The sequence below is a fragment of the Phyllostomus hastatus genome, unplaced genomic scaffold (genome assembly GCF_019186645.2).
Source record: "Phyllostomus hastatus isolate PE091 unplaced genomic scaffold, TTU_PhHast_1.1 phas_contig_86, whole genome shotgun sequence".
Taxonomy (NCBI): Eukaryota; Metazoa; Chordata; class Mammalia; order Chiroptera; family Phyllostomidae; genus Phyllostomus; species Phyllostomus hastatus.
In genome coordinates, this window is record NW_025333977.1 from 29,075,470 (window position 1) to 29,093,507 (window position 18,038).

The 18,038-nt window shown below is 43.8% G+C and overlaps 1 protein-coding gene across 2 annotated transcripts in view; it reads left to right on the forward strand.

Annotated features, from left to right (window-relative positions):
• Window positions 1-18,038, forward strand: part of USP13 (ubiquitin specific peptidase 13) — a 101,178-nt gene that overhangs the window by 58,230 nt on the left and 24,910 nt on the right. The window contains exons 11-15 of one of the 2 annotated variants that reach the window (XM_045851119.1): window positions 3,487-3,570; window positions 6,723-6,848; window positions 7,943-8,096; window positions 10,288-10,462; window positions 13,168-13,256. In XM_045851119.1, the coding sequence (XP_045707075.1) occupies window positions 3,487-3,570; window positions 6,723-6,848; window positions 7,943-8,096; window positions 10,288-10,462; window positions 13,168-13,256 (628 nt within the window). The remainder of the gene's footprint in view (window positions 1-3,486; window positions 3,571-6,722; window positions 6,849-7,942; window positions 8,097-10,287; window positions 10,463-13,167; window positions 13,257-18,038) is intronic. The other variant, XM_045851120.1, reaches the window with a different exon arrangement.

An 18,038-nucleotide genomic window follows, 5' to 3' on the forward strand; every position in this document is an offset into this window, starting at 1 on the left:
ATCTGAGGGTTGCAGGTGGAGACCCCTGCTCTGTCTGGCTCAAGGGGTGCCATCTGGCAGCATCTAGGCCATTTATGTCCTGCAGGTGTGTACTGCTTGGCTCATGCACAAATGTCTGAATTTCCAGTTTCTCTTGAACATGCAGAACCTCTGGCAGCTCCAGGCCTGGCAGCAATTGGCTGGAGCTGGGCAGCAGTCCTCTTCACACCGCCCCCAGCTGGCTGCCGTCCTTCGGTGATTCATGGCCTGGCTGATAGGCTGTGCATTTGGGTGTGTAACCCTTGATCTAGATGATTTGTAAAAGTCGTTCTTGGCTCTGAGGCACCACAGTCAATAGGGTCCCTTGATCGTTCAAAATGAGCTTGAATTGATCATTCTGTGTGGTCCCGAAGGTGTTAGTTTCAACCTTAAATAGGCAAGTAATACGTAGTAAAATCTCTGCTTCCCTTCACAGTGGAGGGGTTTACTTTCTGGGGCAGCAGAAGTTTCCCTGGCAATTGGTTACAGAGAAGCCAAATTGTGAGAATCTTTCCTCTCTCAGGTATCAGGGGCCCTTTGGTCTTGTCCCAGGCCTCTGATGTTCGTGACTTGTAGATGAGCCTGATATGCCCCAAGAGAGGAAAGAAGATGTGCTGAAGCAGGCAAGAGGATGGATCACAAGAGGAACGTGTGGTGGAGGGGAGAGAGCAGAGATGGGTCAGAGCCTTGTGGTGGGCATGCCTTTTTGCAGGCACGCACCACTACTGCTGCGAATACTGACATTGCCCAATTCTGACAAAAGGCCAGGCTCTCCTGTGTGTTCTCCTGTGAGGCTCAGAAACCTTGCCTCACGTTCTGAAGCCAGTGACGGGGAGGGCTGGGCTTTCCACCCAGTCTGGTCCTGGGTCTCTGCATTTGACTGTGACACCATTCTGCTTCCCTCGAAGTTGTCCCAACACTTGTTTCCGTCTCCAGTGCCTCTGTGTGTGGCTGCATGACAGAAGGGGGTACTTAGCATTTGGAGAAAGACCAGGTAGACCAGTAACCTCTCACCTCTGGGATTCTCACCTCTGTCTGACATTTTGGATCATTTCCTGAATATATTCCTGGTATTAAAATGGTCTGCTGCAGACCAAGGTGAAATCTAGTTTTTACATATGCATACCTGATAGACTTTTTCATCTGTAAAAGGATTTTGGGGGAGGCACTGCCATTTCTACATACATTTTCGAATTGATTTTTAAAAAATTAACTTGTGTTTGTGGTAGATAAAACTTCACTATAAAAGAATACAGTTTCTTCTTCAAAAAGTATATTCCTGGTTTTTATGCATTCTAAGACAGTGCTTCCACAGATGTTGATACTGAGTGCTCTATAATTTGTCTTTCCTTCTGAAGATAACATGTTTGAAAAAGTTCTGTATTCTGAACAAACTGTTTTTTAAGTAGGAATTCATTTGATGTCCTATCTAAATAATCCTTAATACATAGTTGGTAGACTCAGTTTTTGATAAAAATGTTCTACTTGGAGGTGCTGTAATGTTCGCCCCAAACTAAGACCTTGGTTTTCACCCACCTCCATTTTCTTGGGTTAGGCAGTTGTGACATTTTTAACTCACCTTCTGAAACATGAAAAATAGCTTGGGGAGTGCCCTGTGTTCCTTTAGCTTAGGCAGTTTGGGATTTGGATCTGGGTTAGGAACTGCCGGTCCAGGGTTTACGATGAAAAGTTTGAATCAGTGGATGACAAGACACTTGTGTACTGGGAACAGGCTGAGATGGGTCTGTTTCCATTCCTGTGGTGTTACAATGTATATATCCTGCTAAGATGGATTTATTTCCATTCCTGTAGCCTTACAATGTGCGTATCTGTACAAGAGTTGCTCTAATGTGATACAAACCTCAGTTGTGCTGCTTGTTTATTAATTAAAGCATTAGGCTCAGGGGACCATGAATGGACGGTGTCTGGCTGCCTTCTTGGTTCAGCGGCCAACAGAAAGCCCATGCAAGCCTGGGGGAAAGATTCTGAACGCCCTAGTCCTCTCCCTAATGTTAGCTCATCTGTTTTGCAGTTGCCAGTGGAGAAAGTAAGTACAGTGTCCTATAAATACCACCGGTTCCCGAGGCGGCTGCTGTTTTGGAGGCTGTCTGGGGCTCTGTCTCACAGAGTCACTTGTCAGGACGAGCCATTGCTTCAGGTGTCTGAAGGCTGGCTCACCGTGGGGTGTGAGCTTTCTGAAGGCGGGTCTGACTCTTGGTCATTTCCGGTCTCTCCCTCTCGTCTTGTGCAGTGATAGGTCCATAGGGGGACGCTCGGGCGATGTCAGCAACCCACTGCCAACCAGGAAACCTGGTTTCTTTGACTTAGTTCTTTGGTTCTTATTTGGGCTTTCGGTTTCTTGTAAGTAAGAAACTGCCTTATCCAGAGCCTGGCCCCCCCCTTTAAAAAAAAAGTTATTTAAATTTGCAAATGTACACAGAAGTAGAGAGCAAAGTGTGCTGTGTCTCCGTGTGCCACTAGGTCACTGCAGCCATCACCAGTCTGCCGGCCTGGTTTTCTCTGGCCCCCAAACTGAACTCCTTCCACTCCTTCCTCTCCTTTCCCCGAAGAATTTTCATCCAAAGTCCAAGCATCGTTCTTTTCACCTGTAAACACTCAGCATGCATCTATAACTAGAATACTTTCAATTTGAAGTGTTAGAAGCACAACAACAAAAGGAGCACCTGTCCCTCAGTGAATCTAATGCCCAGTCCACATCTCGATTTGTCTCTGCAGAGTCAAGCACATCTTTTTCAAGTCTCCTCTTTTTCTTTTTTGCATGGTGTTGATTTGTTTTAGGAGCTGGATCCTTTGCCCAGGATTCCTCTAACGACTGCTTCCTCAGGCTGTTGATTAGCTTGTTTTTCTTATAAGCTGGAAGTTAGATCTGGAAGCTTAATTAGATGCAGGCTCAACTTTTTTATTTACTCTCTGACATATAAGCTATGAAGTGAACACAGTAATAGATGAGCATGGGAATTTGTGAGACCTCCCTTCTGAAATCAGAGGTAGCACTGGGTGGGGCGTGGGTGCAGGTGGACAGGGCTGGCTAACGATCAGGCCTTGGGTGCAGAGTGGCTGACCGTGAGCTGCAAAGCTTAAACCCGACTGTGAGGGCCAGCAGCTGGTCTGCAGCATGGAGTGCAGAGGGACAGGTGCCATCTCCCTGGTGAGGAAGCTTTTCCAAATAACTTCTCAGGGACCAGCAATTCTCAAGCTGTAGCTGAACCGTTGAACAAAGGATTAAGAAAGGTCTGTTGAAGGAAAGGAAATGGGCACAGAAAGAGAAGAGGCATGGAAGGGGAATGAATGAGGCTGGGCACAGTTCATGCTGAGTGTGTGGGGTTCCATGGGCTTTCCCCCAGGGTCTCTGTTGAAACGTCTCCTCCCAGTTGTGTGACCACAAGGTGGCACAGAGCAGCAGGCAGCCTTTCTGAATTTAGTGACCTGTTGAACTTTCCAAAGCAGCTGCTCCGGTGCAGACTGGCAGGCCACACCGAGCTGGAAGCATGGCCTGTAAGAAGCGAGAAAGGACACCATCCGGAAAAGTCAGTGAGTGTGTGCTCATGTGAATGCCAACACAGGAACACGCAATGCAAAAGCATTTATTCCAAGTGGAGCCTCCACGCTGCCCATAGAGGGGAATGCTTGCTGGCCTGGCCTATGGTGTTGGTCCCAGCGGTGCCCAGCGGCAGGTTTGAAGAGGGATTACCCAGAATCCAGGGCATACGGTGTTGGTAAGATGGACTCAGGGTCATCAGAGATGAGAACTCATCACTTATGTGCAAGAAGCAGTATTAGGACCCGAGAAAGAGAGAGAGATAGACAAAAGATAGAGACAGAAAGACTGACCTTTCTAGCTCTGATCCTGGGCCAGTTTTCTCATCTGTGAAGTGGAGTAAATAATAATAATATTAATCACCTCATGAGGTTGTGGGAGATAAGCAAGATATACATACAAAGTGCTCAGAACTATGCCTGGACCTGGTAAATATTCACTCAAGTACCTAGAATAGTGTCTGACATTTTATAGCACTCAGTAAATTTCCGTTGAGTGAATGAATGTCAGCCAGTATGCACAAAGATAAGGATTATTTTTGCACGCTGGTGTTGGCTGATACTGTGGAGAGATGCATCAGCATTGGGAGTGAAAAAACAACTTTCACATAGTTTTCAGAAGCTGCATATACAGGTAGTAAGAAGAGTTACTGGGTTTACTGTATTTTGCCGTATATGATGCATATCAATGTTTTTGGCCCAAACTTTCAGGAAAAAAAAATCTTGTGTTTTGATTTTTTAATCCAATTATTTATTTACTTATATTTAGATACTTGTTTTTTTGTATTATAAAGGAATTTTAGCATTTATTTTTGGACATATTATGGTACAAGAAATTTTATATAACACATAATTACAAAACACAAGAACAGATACAAAGTATTTCAGGCACTACCCATGTATAATGCACATCCTTATTTTTTCCTCAACAGTTTGGGCAAAAGAGTGTGCATTATACATGGCAAAATATGGTAAATTGATCTTCACATATCACTGGAAGCACATCGAAGCCATGTGTGCATAAGCCGGTCACTCCTGTCCAGGTCCCACGTCCTCAGAATTCTCTGTAGGTCCCCTGCAGTGTTCTCTCCCGTTTGTTACAGATCGTGTGTGTCTGTCAGCTCTCCGAGGGCCCAGTCCCCAGGAGTGCTCTGCAGGAAGTAGGTGGTAAGGAGATGCGGGATGACTAGATCAGGTACATTATCAGTGAGACAGGAAATTCACCTGCGCTTTATTAGAAACAGTGTTTAGGGCTGGGAACCAAAGTGTCCCAGGTTCAATTCCCAGCCAGGGTACATTCCTGGGTTGCAGGCCATAATCCCCAGCAACCGCACATTGATGTTTCTGTTTTTCTCTCTCTCTCTCCCTCCCCTCCCTCTCTAAAAAAATAAATAAAATCTTAAAAAAATATTAAAAAAAAAGAAACAGTGTTTAGTATGTGCATGTTGGAGAGGTTTTATATGTAGAGCAGCCCCTTGGCTGATGGCTATGGGAGTTTTCCCATCACCTGCTGCATCTGACTGTGTGATTTGGTGCATGCCTATTGTGGTGTCCCATCTCTAGGCATTGACTGGGATGCCTGGGAGATCTTGAAGTGTGAGATGTGGCCTCCGTCAACCAGACCGCAGTCAGGCTGAGGAGACGGGCCAGGGCAGGCTGAAAGTGAGAGGAGGTCGAGGCACTTGCTGGCCCACAGAGCAGGTTCTCTGGACGTCAGAGGAAGGGACAAGGCCTGGAAGCTGAGCTTGTGGTGGTTTGAGACGTGGGTAGACAGTAACCACACATATGCAGAGAGCTCATGAATTTCTTCTTTAGCTTGACTAGCCAGGTGAGGTTTGTGTCACCAAGACCTACTGTGTGCTATGGCCACCGCTCCATTTTTGCTACAGAGAGCCAGGACCTGCATCAGAACTGGGTGTTCGTTCTGGTTCTGCGCTTTGCGAGCTGTGTGATAATCTGGTTGTAAGCCCACTTTCAGTGGAGAGACCTATCTGGCGCTTCTCCACAGTCTCAGTTTCCCTAGCTGTACAATGGGGGCAACACTTGTACCTTCTTCGTAGGGTTCTTGTATTAGGTGCCCCATTATTAGATGGGGTGAACTGGGAGGGGATGCAGGAAACGGCGTTGTCATGAGACCACCTCTGTCGTCAAGGTGATATGGACTCTAGCCACTCATTGCCTAGATTTCCTTCACATTACCAGCATTAGAAAGTCCAATTCACATCCAAGTCAGTCTACAGCGTCTCCCCCCACCAAGCTCAGGAGTCTCAGAAACCAGCGGTGCAGCAGGGTCAAGGTCAGCGTCCTCTGGCATTTTTTTCCTTGCCCCACCTTTGTGCTTCCTGCCATTGCCTCAGGCCCCTCCAGAGTCAAGTTGGGGCACGTTGGTAGTTCTTTAGAGAGGACCCCCGCTTGTCCCCTGAGGGACCCCCATGAGGACCTTTCCTGGTGCCCTGTCCCGCTGGCCCTGTTATCCCCCACTCTGGCTCCTGCCCCGAGACTCCTCGGCCAGCTGACCTCCCATCAGGTTACGCAGCGTCCCTTCTGGAGGAGCCTGGCTGCCTTCTGTGCTATCCTTTAGCCTCTGGGGAAGTTTGCACGTTCTTGTCCTGCCGGACTTCCCGCTCTGCCGTCCTGGCAGCTGCAGCCAGCCTTTTCCTGCCTCTCCCTGTGAAGGGCACGCTCCTGGCCACTCCCTGTGCTTTGGAGCCTGGAGCCGCTCTGCAGAAGTTATCGGGCATGCAGTGCCGTTTCCCATCTCTGCCAGGGGTTCTCTCCTGTTCCTGCCTAAGGCATTCCTGGCCTGCTCTGCGGTGGGCTGTAATGGGCGGTTTGGCCACCGGGTAGCAAGTCCTGTGAGGCTGCAGGGCCCGAGTGCCTGTCTTAGAAAGTGTGATATTGATCATGTCTTTAGTTTTGACTTAACAGGAAGAGTCACGCCCTGTTCTCAGATCAAGTTCAGAGTGCAGGCCCGGGTGTGTGCTAAACACCCAGTGCACGTTGGTGTTCTCATTTAGCTTCTCTGGGCTTCAGTTTTCTCATCTGAAAATTAGGGTTTGTGGTAATCCCCACCCTTCTTGCCACTTAATGCTGTTAACGTGTAGGGAAGTCCACATTTGTAAGTCGATTCTATTTTTCTATTTTAGCTTCAACAGAATGGGATCTCTCCACGCATGTTTAAGGCCTTTGTAAGCAAGAGTCACCCGGAATTCTCCTCTAACAGACAGCAAGATGCCCAGGAATTCTTCTTGCACCTAGTTAATCTAGTAGAGGTGAGTCAAAAATGCTCAAAGGGTTGTGAGACATGTGCCCAGCTCCTAAGTGCAGCCTGCTCTGGCTTGGCCAGGGCGCCCCCACACCCCCTTACCTAAATCTCTCACTGCCCGAGCTCCATCAGAATCAACTTCTTTGCGGTGTCTCTGCTCAGCCCACTTGATGTGACAGCTCCTTGTGTCCTGTTTTCCAAGCACTTGTAGATCTCCGTGCTCTCCGTTTATCTGTATGTGTTACAGGAGTGTTTACCGGATATTACATTCACCATCCTTTTTCCTTTTCCTTTGTTTTTTTTTTTTTTTTTGTGACAAAGCTTCTCGAGGGTCTTATGTGGTATTTGGAATCCTCCTGCCACCATTTAGAGTTGGCCACACTTTGCTCACTGCAGGGTTGAGTCACAATAAATGCTGTGGTTTTCAAAAGCCACTAAGAATTTATGATGAAAGATTTTTCCCCCTCTTAAAAACAACTATTTTTTCCTGATTACATATGTGTTCTTTGTGGAAAATATAGAAAGGTACAAAGAAGAAATATCAAAATCAACCATAATACCAGGCCCTACAAACAACCAGTGTTAACATTCTGGTGTCTGCCCCCAGGCATTTTCCAGGTGCATTTATTAATTCTAAGTAATGTTTCCACTTCACCTTCCGTGAACGTTTTGCCACGTTGTTACATAGTTTAATTTAGTGTGGTTTCTTTTCACTTGTATATAATTTACACGAGTGCATTTGTGTCATCACATTCATGGCTTCATTTTCCCAGGCCGGCCTGTACTATTTTCCATTCCATTTAGTGTGTCTTCCTCATCTCCTTTCTTCTCACTCCACCCAGGGCAGTCCTTCTCCTGTGATTTTTAATGGCTGCATGATATTAATTCACAAGAGGAATCGTAATTTATTAAGCCAGTCCCCATTTGGGGCCTCGAGATAAACCCCAGTGTTTCACTGTTCAAGTTCTCTGGTGAAATGGCATGCCCCAAGGGTTTGTTTCTACACAACCAGGTCTTTACGTCAGCCACATTTGATTTTATGCTAATTTTTTATGGCTTACTATTCAAAACCCCACTAACCTGATGTAATCTACCTTTCAGAGGAACCGCATTGGCTCAGAAAATCCAAGCGATGTTTTTCGGTTTTTGGTGGAAGAACGCATTCAGTGCTGTCAGACCCGAAAAGTGCGCTACACGGAGAGGGTGGATTACCTGATGCAGTTACCTGTGGCCATGGAGGCGGCAACCAACAAGGGTAACGCTTCTGCCCTGGGGAGTCGGCCGCGGGCTTCCTCACGTGTGAGCTCCCTGCAGGCAGCCCCCACCCTGCAGCCCCCGAACTGCCCTGCCAGGGCACCCAGCCCAGGTGGCGAACCCGATACCATCTTCCCCTCGGTCCCCATGGGACTTTCTTTTGAAAAGAATCAAACGCATCACAGACTTTTTGAAGGGATTATGGATGGAACTGGTTTCACTGCCTGTAAATTTGACCGAGAGTTTGGCTTGGAGTCAGCTTAGTTTGGGGGAAAATATTTCTAATTAGACATGTGGGAAGTTTTTAACAGCGTCATCGTAAGTTGTGCTATGGAGTCTGAGACAGATTACCAGAACTGCGCTTTTCAATATGAAACACTCGAGCAGAGGTCTCGTGAAGTAATCCAGCTTTGGCAACCGAGTGTTCCCGTTGCCCCTTGTAGATGATGCGGTGTTGCAGGTGCCGCGAGCCCCTTTGGAGGGGCCTCTGGACTTTGGAAGCAGGAAGAAGGCAGAGACACTGCATCCAGGTTGGAGTCCGAGGGGAAGGTTCCTTCAGTCTATCCAATCTGGTTCTTTCCAGGCAGAATAGATAAAATTCTATTTCTTAGAATTAACATTTTGAAAGCAGAAAAAGGCAAAATACCTGCCAGGTTGCTTCTGTCCTATGAGTGAGTCATTTCCGTAGACTCCAGCAGCTTCCTGGGTGCGCTTTTTCCTCTTTTTTGGGGAACCAACTTTATTGTGCTAGTTGGAAAGTGGTGATTATGGTGACTGCAAAATAAAAAGGTTTGCATTTCCTATAAGCTCCTGCAGCTTTTAAATTCTTATCCTTTATAAGGGTAGAAAGGAGGGCGAGGGTGTATGGTTTGTTTCCTTTTTAGAACTAGACTTCCCTTCTCTGGCGGACCTCAGGGATACTGACTCACACGCTCCGCTCAGTCCCGTGACCCTGCTTGACACACTGTTAAAATTTATGAGTGGTAACTATTTTGTCGAGGAAGGAGAATGATAATTCAGTTAGCCTCTGGATGTTGATTGCTGGAACCCCGAATGCCAGAATCCTAGATACAAGTACATTATCAACCGATGGTGGACTGGGAAGACGAATTTTAAAAGCATAGTCAGAAGGGTTTAAGAAAACACCTAAGTACATAAGCGTGCCCAAACACTGAATCAGGAGTGATTTTTCTTTTTTGGAATGCAAAAGGAATTCTCAGAAAGCCCCCTTCAGAATCTACATAAAATTTTGATTCTCAGGTGGTTTCCAGGAGCAGATCTGCTGACTCCTGGCAAGTTCACAGTGCGCTCCCTTCCTCTCTCTGGACGCTCAGTCCTGTGCGCAGGGGTGGTGTTGGGAGGCTGTCTGGGCTGGCGGCCTTGTTATCTGAGGTGGTGCGGGATCTCAGCCGGAGGTTGTCTTTGTGGTGTTGGTCCCACAGGCTGCGCTGTGGAGAAGTGCAGTCTTTACGGTTCCCTTTGCTCCCTGGCCCACACCCTGTGTCACCTGTATTCATCGAGAAAGGCCTGGGGAGAGGTGAGCCCTTGAGTTTCTTTCACTGTGAAATTCTCTGTGTGACGAATTTGTGATTGGAAGGTGGCATTGGGTAAATCAGCCTTGACCTCTGGACAAATGAGAGACCAAGGTTGTGCATCACTTATATCACATGCGTGGTCTGAAGCTCTCCCACCTGGGCCAGGGCTCACAGTTCCCCTTTGTCAGTCCCAAAGGGGAAGCAGCAAAAAATATGAATGGCTCAATGCAGCCTGTCAGTGCTCCTCTAAAGACACCCCAAGAACAGCCTTTGCATGGGCTTTTCTGTGAAGGGCAGCAAGTACGCAACTCTGCCCCAGCCTTCAAGGAAGAAACCTTCAGGGAAGATTGTCCAAAGGGGATGCTTTTCATTTCCAGAGAATAAGAGCGAGGCCCTGACTGGTTAGCTCAGTTGGTTAGAATGTTGTCCTGATATGCCAAGGTTATGGGTTTGATCCCCAGTCAGGGCACATACAAGCATCAACCAATGAATGCATGAATAAGTGGAATAACAACAGCAAAAAAAAAATGATGTTTCTCTTTCTCTCTCCCTTCCTCTCTCCCAAATATTTCTATATGTGTATATACAGATAAGCCTATCTGTAAAAGAAGACAAGAGCGATTGCAAAGACATTCACTTGCTTGCTCTTTTACTCAGATGAGCTGATCGCCTACGAATTAACGAGAAGGGAAGCAGAAGCGAACAGAAGACCCCTTCCTGAGTTGGTTCGCGCCAAGATACCATTTAGTGCCTGCCTTCAGGCCTTTTCCGAACCAGAAAACGTGGATGATTTCTGGAGTAGTGCCCTTCAGGCAAAGTCTGCGGGTGTGAAGTAAGTGTGTGTGTGTATGTGTGTACACACACCTATGCACTTCTGTGTGCTCATTTGGTGGTGGTGGAGTAAGGAGGGGGATTTAAGAGGTGGGAGCTGGGATAGGGGCTTGGTGATAGGGTGTTGTGAGAATCTGCGCATGCTTGCTCATGTGTGGTGAGGTAGGATTGTGATTCATACAACCTTCGTGGTTCTGCCCTCACTTGTGTGAGACCCCCACCCAGTGAAGCAGGCTTATTATGTGCTAGGGAGGGAATGCCTTTTTTTTTTTTTATCAAGAAGGTATAGCCAAATGCTCCCCACCTCCCTCGCAGGAATGATATTAATGAAGAAGTCACAAAAATACTTGTGACTGTCTTCATTATTTAAACTCTGCTCTGGTAGATTTTAATTCCATAATTAAATATTTGGCTGAGAACTTGGTTGACTGTGTTCCCACCTGGAGGCCAGGGGTCTCAGGGCCTCTCGTGGGCAGAAAGGCTGCTGAGCGTGTTCGGGTGAGCTGCTCGGGACTTGGGCTGGAGGTGTCCTGTTTCCACATTGCCGGCCTCGTTGTCAGGTCCATGAAGCGTTTTTTTTCTTCAGTTGACACCTTAGTGAATTTTATAGAGTCCAGCCCTTGCCGACACTCTGTAGTTTTAGAAAATGAGTACATATAGTGGCAAAAAATGAGGGGAGGTCTGAAAGTCTGACTCTGGGAGTTTTTCTACTTTTAGATATGCTTTGGCCATTTTTATTCTAGGCTAAGATTGAGCTTTAGTTGATGGAAAGGGGAGTGGAGGATGGAGGAACTATTGCTAGCTGTTTTCACCTCAACCTGCAGTAGCAGTTGAACCTAAATCACTGTTCTCTGCCACAGCCGTCCCCCAGGATTCCTCTGTCTTAGATAATTGACCTCATATGTCAAAAATGGGTAAACAAAAAGAACTTATTTTAAAAGCTAAAACCCTATTTTCTTAAAATAATTTACAGAAGGGTTCTTTACATCCAAATGAGGATTAGTATTAGTTCATTCAGTTATCAGTTATCCATTGCAGGGTATGTTTTCATCCTGGGGCCACTCGGGTTGTGTGTATATGTGCGTGCATGCACATGTGTGTATGTGTGTGCTTGTGTGCACACATGTGCATGTGTGTGTGCACGTGTGCTTGCAGATGATAGTTGGTATGTGAAATGTCACTATTCACTTCATTGCAGCTTGGACACACTTCGGGCAGTAAGGTGTCTACACATAATATCAGTGGTAGAAACAATTTCTGTAATTATCCCCCCCTTTTATTGATATGTAATTGATGTGTAACACTGTCAGTTTAAGGTGTACAACATGTTGATTGGATTTTGTTTTTTTTACTGTAAGAATTCACAGTAGGCTGAAGAATCCTCAACCATTGCGTTGAGACTCTCTCATTTTCTGTGAGAGTCTTTCCTTCTCAGGGAAAGCCAGTGATTTGCTCAGATTTGGAGTGAGTTAAGTAGCATATCCAAGACCCACCACAATTCATGTCTTAACTCTTTTTGGATCTTGCTCTGTCTCGGTACTGTGACTTCTCTTCAGCACTAGGGGGCAGCAGTGATTTGCATTTGTTTTCTGTGTTCTGGGAGGAAGTACAAGGCACTGACTTAGATTTGGAAAGTGGAGTTTACAGGGGAGACTGTCCAAGAAATTTTTATTTTAGAAGATATTTCTAGTACATGTATGCAGCTAATTTTATTTTTTTTTCCTTTACCTACCACATTCACATTGACACTGAAATAGAAATGATTGTTATAACTAAGATGACAAATATTGAGAGAACGAGCTGGAACCAGGACACGAATTAGGTGTACAAATTGAATAGTTTGTGTATAAAACAGCCAAACTCAAGTCCAGGCAACTCAGCCTTTCTTACCCAGGATATTTATACCTCTGGGATCCATGAGACCATGGATTTAGGTGCAGTAGTATTTTAATGAGGTCCTGGAAGTTCCTGAGAACCCTCCTGTGCCAACTCTGTGCTGTAAGATAGTGATTCTCAGTGGGAACAGAGGTGGGAGTGTGTCAGGATTGCTTGGGGAACTTTTTCAAATCCCACATCCAAACACATAATGCAAAAGGTAAAGGGGTTAAAAAGTACAACTTGGTAGTTACAAAACAGCCACAGGGAGGTAAAGTACAGCGAGGGAGTACAGTCAGTAATATTGTGATAACTATGTATGGTGCCAGGTGGGTCCTGGAAATATCGGGGGGACACTCTGTGAAGTATGTGACTGTCTAACCAGGATGCTGTACACCTGAAACTAATGCAAAATAATACTGACTATACAAAACCAAAAACAAAACACACAATGCATGCATGTCTACACGCACCTACAAATATATATAACATACTGAATTCCACCAAGGGTTTTAGAGAAAACTGATGTCTGGTTGAAAAGCGCTTTCCAGAAGTATAAAATGCCATAGTAAAAGTAGTAATTTGGCAATCGGTCTAAAATCATACAGAAAGGATGGTGCCCTTCTCCTTTAAGCGTTGTCTTTTTACGCAGACCCAGGGTGAATGAGCAGGAGTGGGTGAGTGGGTGTCTGCCCATGTCTGTCTGCGGTGGCTCCGCCTCAGCCCTGTCATCGGAGCTGTGGGTGCGCCTCACACAAAGTGTGTGATGCTGTGCTCACAGTTCCCAAGGCCTTGTTTCACTGACATAATGAATCCCCTTATGTCTCCCAGAACGTCTCGCTTTGCCTCATTTCCCGAATACTTGGTAGTGCAGATAAAGAAGTTCACTTTTGGCCTCGACTGGGTTCCCAAAAAATTTGGTAGGTATCTTGTGCATGCTTTTGCTTAAAACGTCAAATCAGCCATTTAAAAAATATGGCATGTGAAATAGTCATGAGTGATTGGCTGCCAGAATGAGTCCCATTTCATTCTTTTCCTGGTATTTCCATTTTCGTCTTTTGAAAAAGAGTATGTGATAAACACTGATGATAAAATTAGCATGTGCTAACCCACCCCTCTCGTCATGGGTTTGAAATGTGTGGATCCTGGGAGTGGATAAGGACCCCCATGTTACCACGTAAACAGTGCTTCCCGAATGTTAAGGTGCATACAGATTGCCTGGGAACCTTGGCAAAGTGCAGATGCTGATTCAGCAGGTCTGGGACCAGGCTTGGGATTCTTTATTATTTTATCATCGAATATTTTATTTAAAAAAATTATTTATTAAATTTATGGGGGTGACGTTAGTTAATAAAATCATACAGGTTTCAGGTGTACAATCCTATAAATACATCATCATATATTATACTGTGTGTTTACCACCCTAAGTCAAATCCTGTATCACCATTTTTCCCTTTTTATCCTCTGTACTTCCCCTCACCCACCCTTTCCCTCTGATAATCACCATAGTGTTGTCTGTGTCTGTGTCTCTGAGGTGTTTTTTTTGCTTAATCCCTTCACTGTTTTCAATCAGCTCACCAAATGCCTTCTCCTCTGACAGCTGTCAGTCTGTTCTCTGTATCTATGAGTCTGTTTCTATTTTGTCAGTTTATTTAGTTCATTATATTTCACATTTATATAAAATCATATGGTACTTGTCTTTTTCTCACTGGCTTATTTCACTTAGCATAATACTCTCCAGGTCCGTTCATGCTGTTGAAAAAGTTAAAATTTCCTTGTTTTTTCTTATGACCAAATAGTATTCCATCATGTAAATGTCCCACAGTTTTTTTATCCACTTATCTACTAGTGGGCACTTGGGCTGTTTCCAAACCTTGGGTCTTGAAAATAATGCTGCAGTGAACATAGGGGTGCAGGTATTCTGTCAAAATAATGTTTCAGGTTCCTTCGGAGATACATACCCAGCATACCCAGCATATGGAATCCTATCCATAGCCCAGCAAAAGAGCATACCCAGAAATGGAATCACTGGGTCATAAGGCAGTTCCATTTTCAAGTTTTTGAGGAAATTCCATACTGTTTTCCACTGTGACTGCACCAGCCTGCATTCCCACGAACATTGCACTAGGGTTTCCCATTTCTCCATATCCTCACCAGCACTTGTTTGTTGATTTAGTGATGACAGCCATTTTGACAGGTGTGAAGTGAAATCTCGTTGTGGTTGTAATGTGCATTTCTCTGATGACTAGTGACATTGAGCATCTTTACATATGTCTATTGGCCATCTGTATGTCCTCTTTGGAGGAGTGTCTGTTCAGGTCCTTTGCCCATTTTTTAATTGAATTGTTTGTTTCTTTGGTGTTGAGTTTTATAAGTTCTTTATAAATTTTAGATAATAACCCCTCATCAAATGTATCATTGGTAAATATGTTCTCCCATTCAGTGGGTTGCCTTTCCATTTTGTTGATGGTTTTCTTTGCTGTGCAAAAACTTTTTAGTTTGATGTAGTCCCATTTATCTATTTTTCCTTTTGTTCCCCTTGCCTGAGGTGATATATCTGAAAATACTTTTTCTTTTTACTTATTTTTATAAGTTGATCTTTTACATAACTTTTTAGACTCTATTTTGTTTATTTACTCTCTGATCGTTATTATTTCCTTCCTTCTCCTTACTTTGAGTTTTGTTTGTTGTTCTTTTTCTAGTATTTTAAAGTGTAAAATTAGATTGAGATTTTTCTTGTTCCTTGAGGTAGGCTGGTAATGCTATGAATTTCCCTCTTAGGACTGCTCTCACTGTGTCCTCATAAGTTTTGTCCTCATTTTGATTTGTTTCAAGGTATCTTTTGATTTTTTCAAGGTATCTTTGATCTCATTGTTAACCCATTCATTGTTTAGTAACATGTTATTTGGCCTCCATGTCTTTGTGTGTTGTTTAGTTTTTTTCTTGTGATTGATGTCTAGTTTCACTATTATGGTCAGAGAACATGCTCAATATGATGTCAGTCTGCTTAAATTTATTGAGACTGGTTTTGTGCCCTAACGTGTCCTGTACTAGAAAATACTCTGTGTATACTAGAAAAGAATATGTGTTTTGCTGCTTTGGGGTGAAATGATCTGAAGATGTCAATTAAATCCATCTGAACTAGTGTGTCATGTAAGGCCACCGTTTCCTTGTTGATTTTCTGTCTGGAAGTTCTATCTATTGATGTCAAAATCCCCTAATATTTTTTTATTACAGCTGGTCTCTCCCTTTATGTCCGCCAATATTTGCTTTATTTAGGTGCTTCTGTCTTGGGTGTGTAAATGTTTACTAGTGTTATATGCTCTTCTTGGATTGCTCTTTTTTTCATTAGGTAGCATCCTCCTTTGTCTCTTACTATAGCCTTTGTTTTAAAGTCTATTTTTTCTGATGTAAGTATTGCTACCCCAGGTTTTTCTTTTCCGTTTGCATGAAATATCTTTTTTTCATCCCTTTTAGTTTGTTTTCCATTCTGAGGTGGATCTCTTGTAGACAGCATGTATGTGGGTCTTGTTTCCTTACCCATTCAACTACTCTGTGTCTTTTGATTGGATTATTTAAGCCATTTACATTTAAAGTGATTATCAATGGGTTCATATTTATTGCCATTTTATTCTTTTAACTATATTTTTCCATTTTTCCTTCTTTTTAAAGAAGGAAAATTCTTTATTTCTTTTTTTATTGTTGTTCAAGTGCAGTTGTCTCCATTTCCCCCCCACCAGACCCCCCCACCCCAGCCATCCCCACCTCCCACCCTTGATTCTACCCCCTTTGGCTTTGTCCCTGTGTCCTTTATTTCTGACAAGCTCCCAGGTGATGCTGCTGTTGCTGCTCCAGGGCCACACTTGGAGGTGCAAGTACAGTAATTGAAAATGCATTCTTCTCTTAGCACTGTTCCTGTGCTTCTGAAGCAAGCTAATGACAGTCTCTTAAATAATACAAGTCTTATTAATAATAAAATGAATATAGTCAGTTGCATTAAAAAGGGATATGGTTTTGGCTTAATTAGATTTCTTCCTTTCTACTTTTAAAAGACCTTGACCATTGTTAGAGGACAATGCATAAGAACATTTTTCTACCATCATGATCTAATTCTAAGGGCGTTTGTAGGCTATCCTTAGTGGCACAGAAAGATGTCCAGTTTTACGCTCTGTGGTTTCTCATGCAAGTACCTCAGGCTGTTTGCCAGTCTTTTAAAGTTATGTTTTGAGCACTTAAAAAACAACTACTCAGGTTTTACACTGGTTAATTAAGGATTCATCTGTTCATCTGAAGGGAATGAGTAAAAAGAATGGAAAATCGACTGCAGTGATGTCCCAGAATCCTCCCACCCTAACAGTTTACATAGCACTTGTTTGACATCCTACTGGGCTGTGACTGATTCTCTGGCAGATTTTTACTCTTTCTGGTGGAGTGATTTTGAGGGCATGAAGGAGGGCAGAGGGCAGGATGCTCATCACAGCCTTTTCTCCGCAGACCTGAGAATTACCTGAGAAAACAATTTCTTCTGAAGGCTCTGAACTGCTCTGGAAACAGTTCTCTTATTTTTTTTGTCCTTGGAATTCCTATAAAGAAACAAAAATTCAGATGAGATTTCATACACTTGCTGAATTTAAAGTCCCAAAGCTTAGTGTAATGAACATGAATTTTTCTGTTGAGAAACAATTGTATTGATTTTGTGGGTCAGACATACTTGTTTTTGCTGCCCCTTGAGATTAAAAATTTTTTTTAAATAAGCTTTTTCTTTTGGTTGTTGTTTTAAAGTAGGACTGTTATACCAGGCATCTTAACTGGTGTAGGAGATACTATTTTCAGGTTCTGTTTGCTGGCCCAAGAGACACATCCTACACTGACATTTGAACCCATTTATTACTATACTTGAATATATGTGATACTGAATATACCCAGATATTAGACAGGTAAGTTTTGTATTTGATAAGTCAACACAAGAACAACTGAGATGAGAAGTTAAAAACAATGTACTCAAATACTAGTACACTTCAGATTCAACTAATACCTTTAAAACTTCATTCTTTATTTTTCAAGTTAGTTAAGTCAAATTACTCATCACGGGGTTAAACCTTAGTTAAATCATATTACTCATCACAAACTAGGTGTTACAAACTCAAATGCCCAATGAGGACAGGGTGATAACGTAAATTAAAGAAATGGGTTGGGTATACAAGACAGGTAGCTAGGTAGCTTGGTCTTTCTTGGGTGTCACACTATGGATAAAGACTTGGCTTAGAAAAACACTTTTCCACCATGAGAATCATAGTAGCACAAATATGACGCCCAGGGTCATGAGGAGCGGTGAGGTCTGTGACAGATTGTTGCAGGGGGCACCCATAGGAGAATCTGCTTTGTTTTCCAAAATAGAGTAGAATCTGGATTTCTAAATTAAAATCTTCTGATTTAAAACTTGAAATTTGTGGCTAACATTTTAAAAACACACAGAAAGTATCCGGGCTACAAATGGTCTGTTGGCTGCTGGTCAGCCACCTCTGGCTTGTCCCATTTGTCCTTGTTCAATGTAAAATCCTGCCACCCTCTGTACTTCCCCCTGGGTGTCCATTAAAACCTAATCAGTCCTGATGAGTCTCCTGGTCCAGTGATTACTCCAGGGATCTGAAATCGCCCCTTAGCTCTGCCTAGACATATGCATGTAGAGTTAGTAGTGCTGA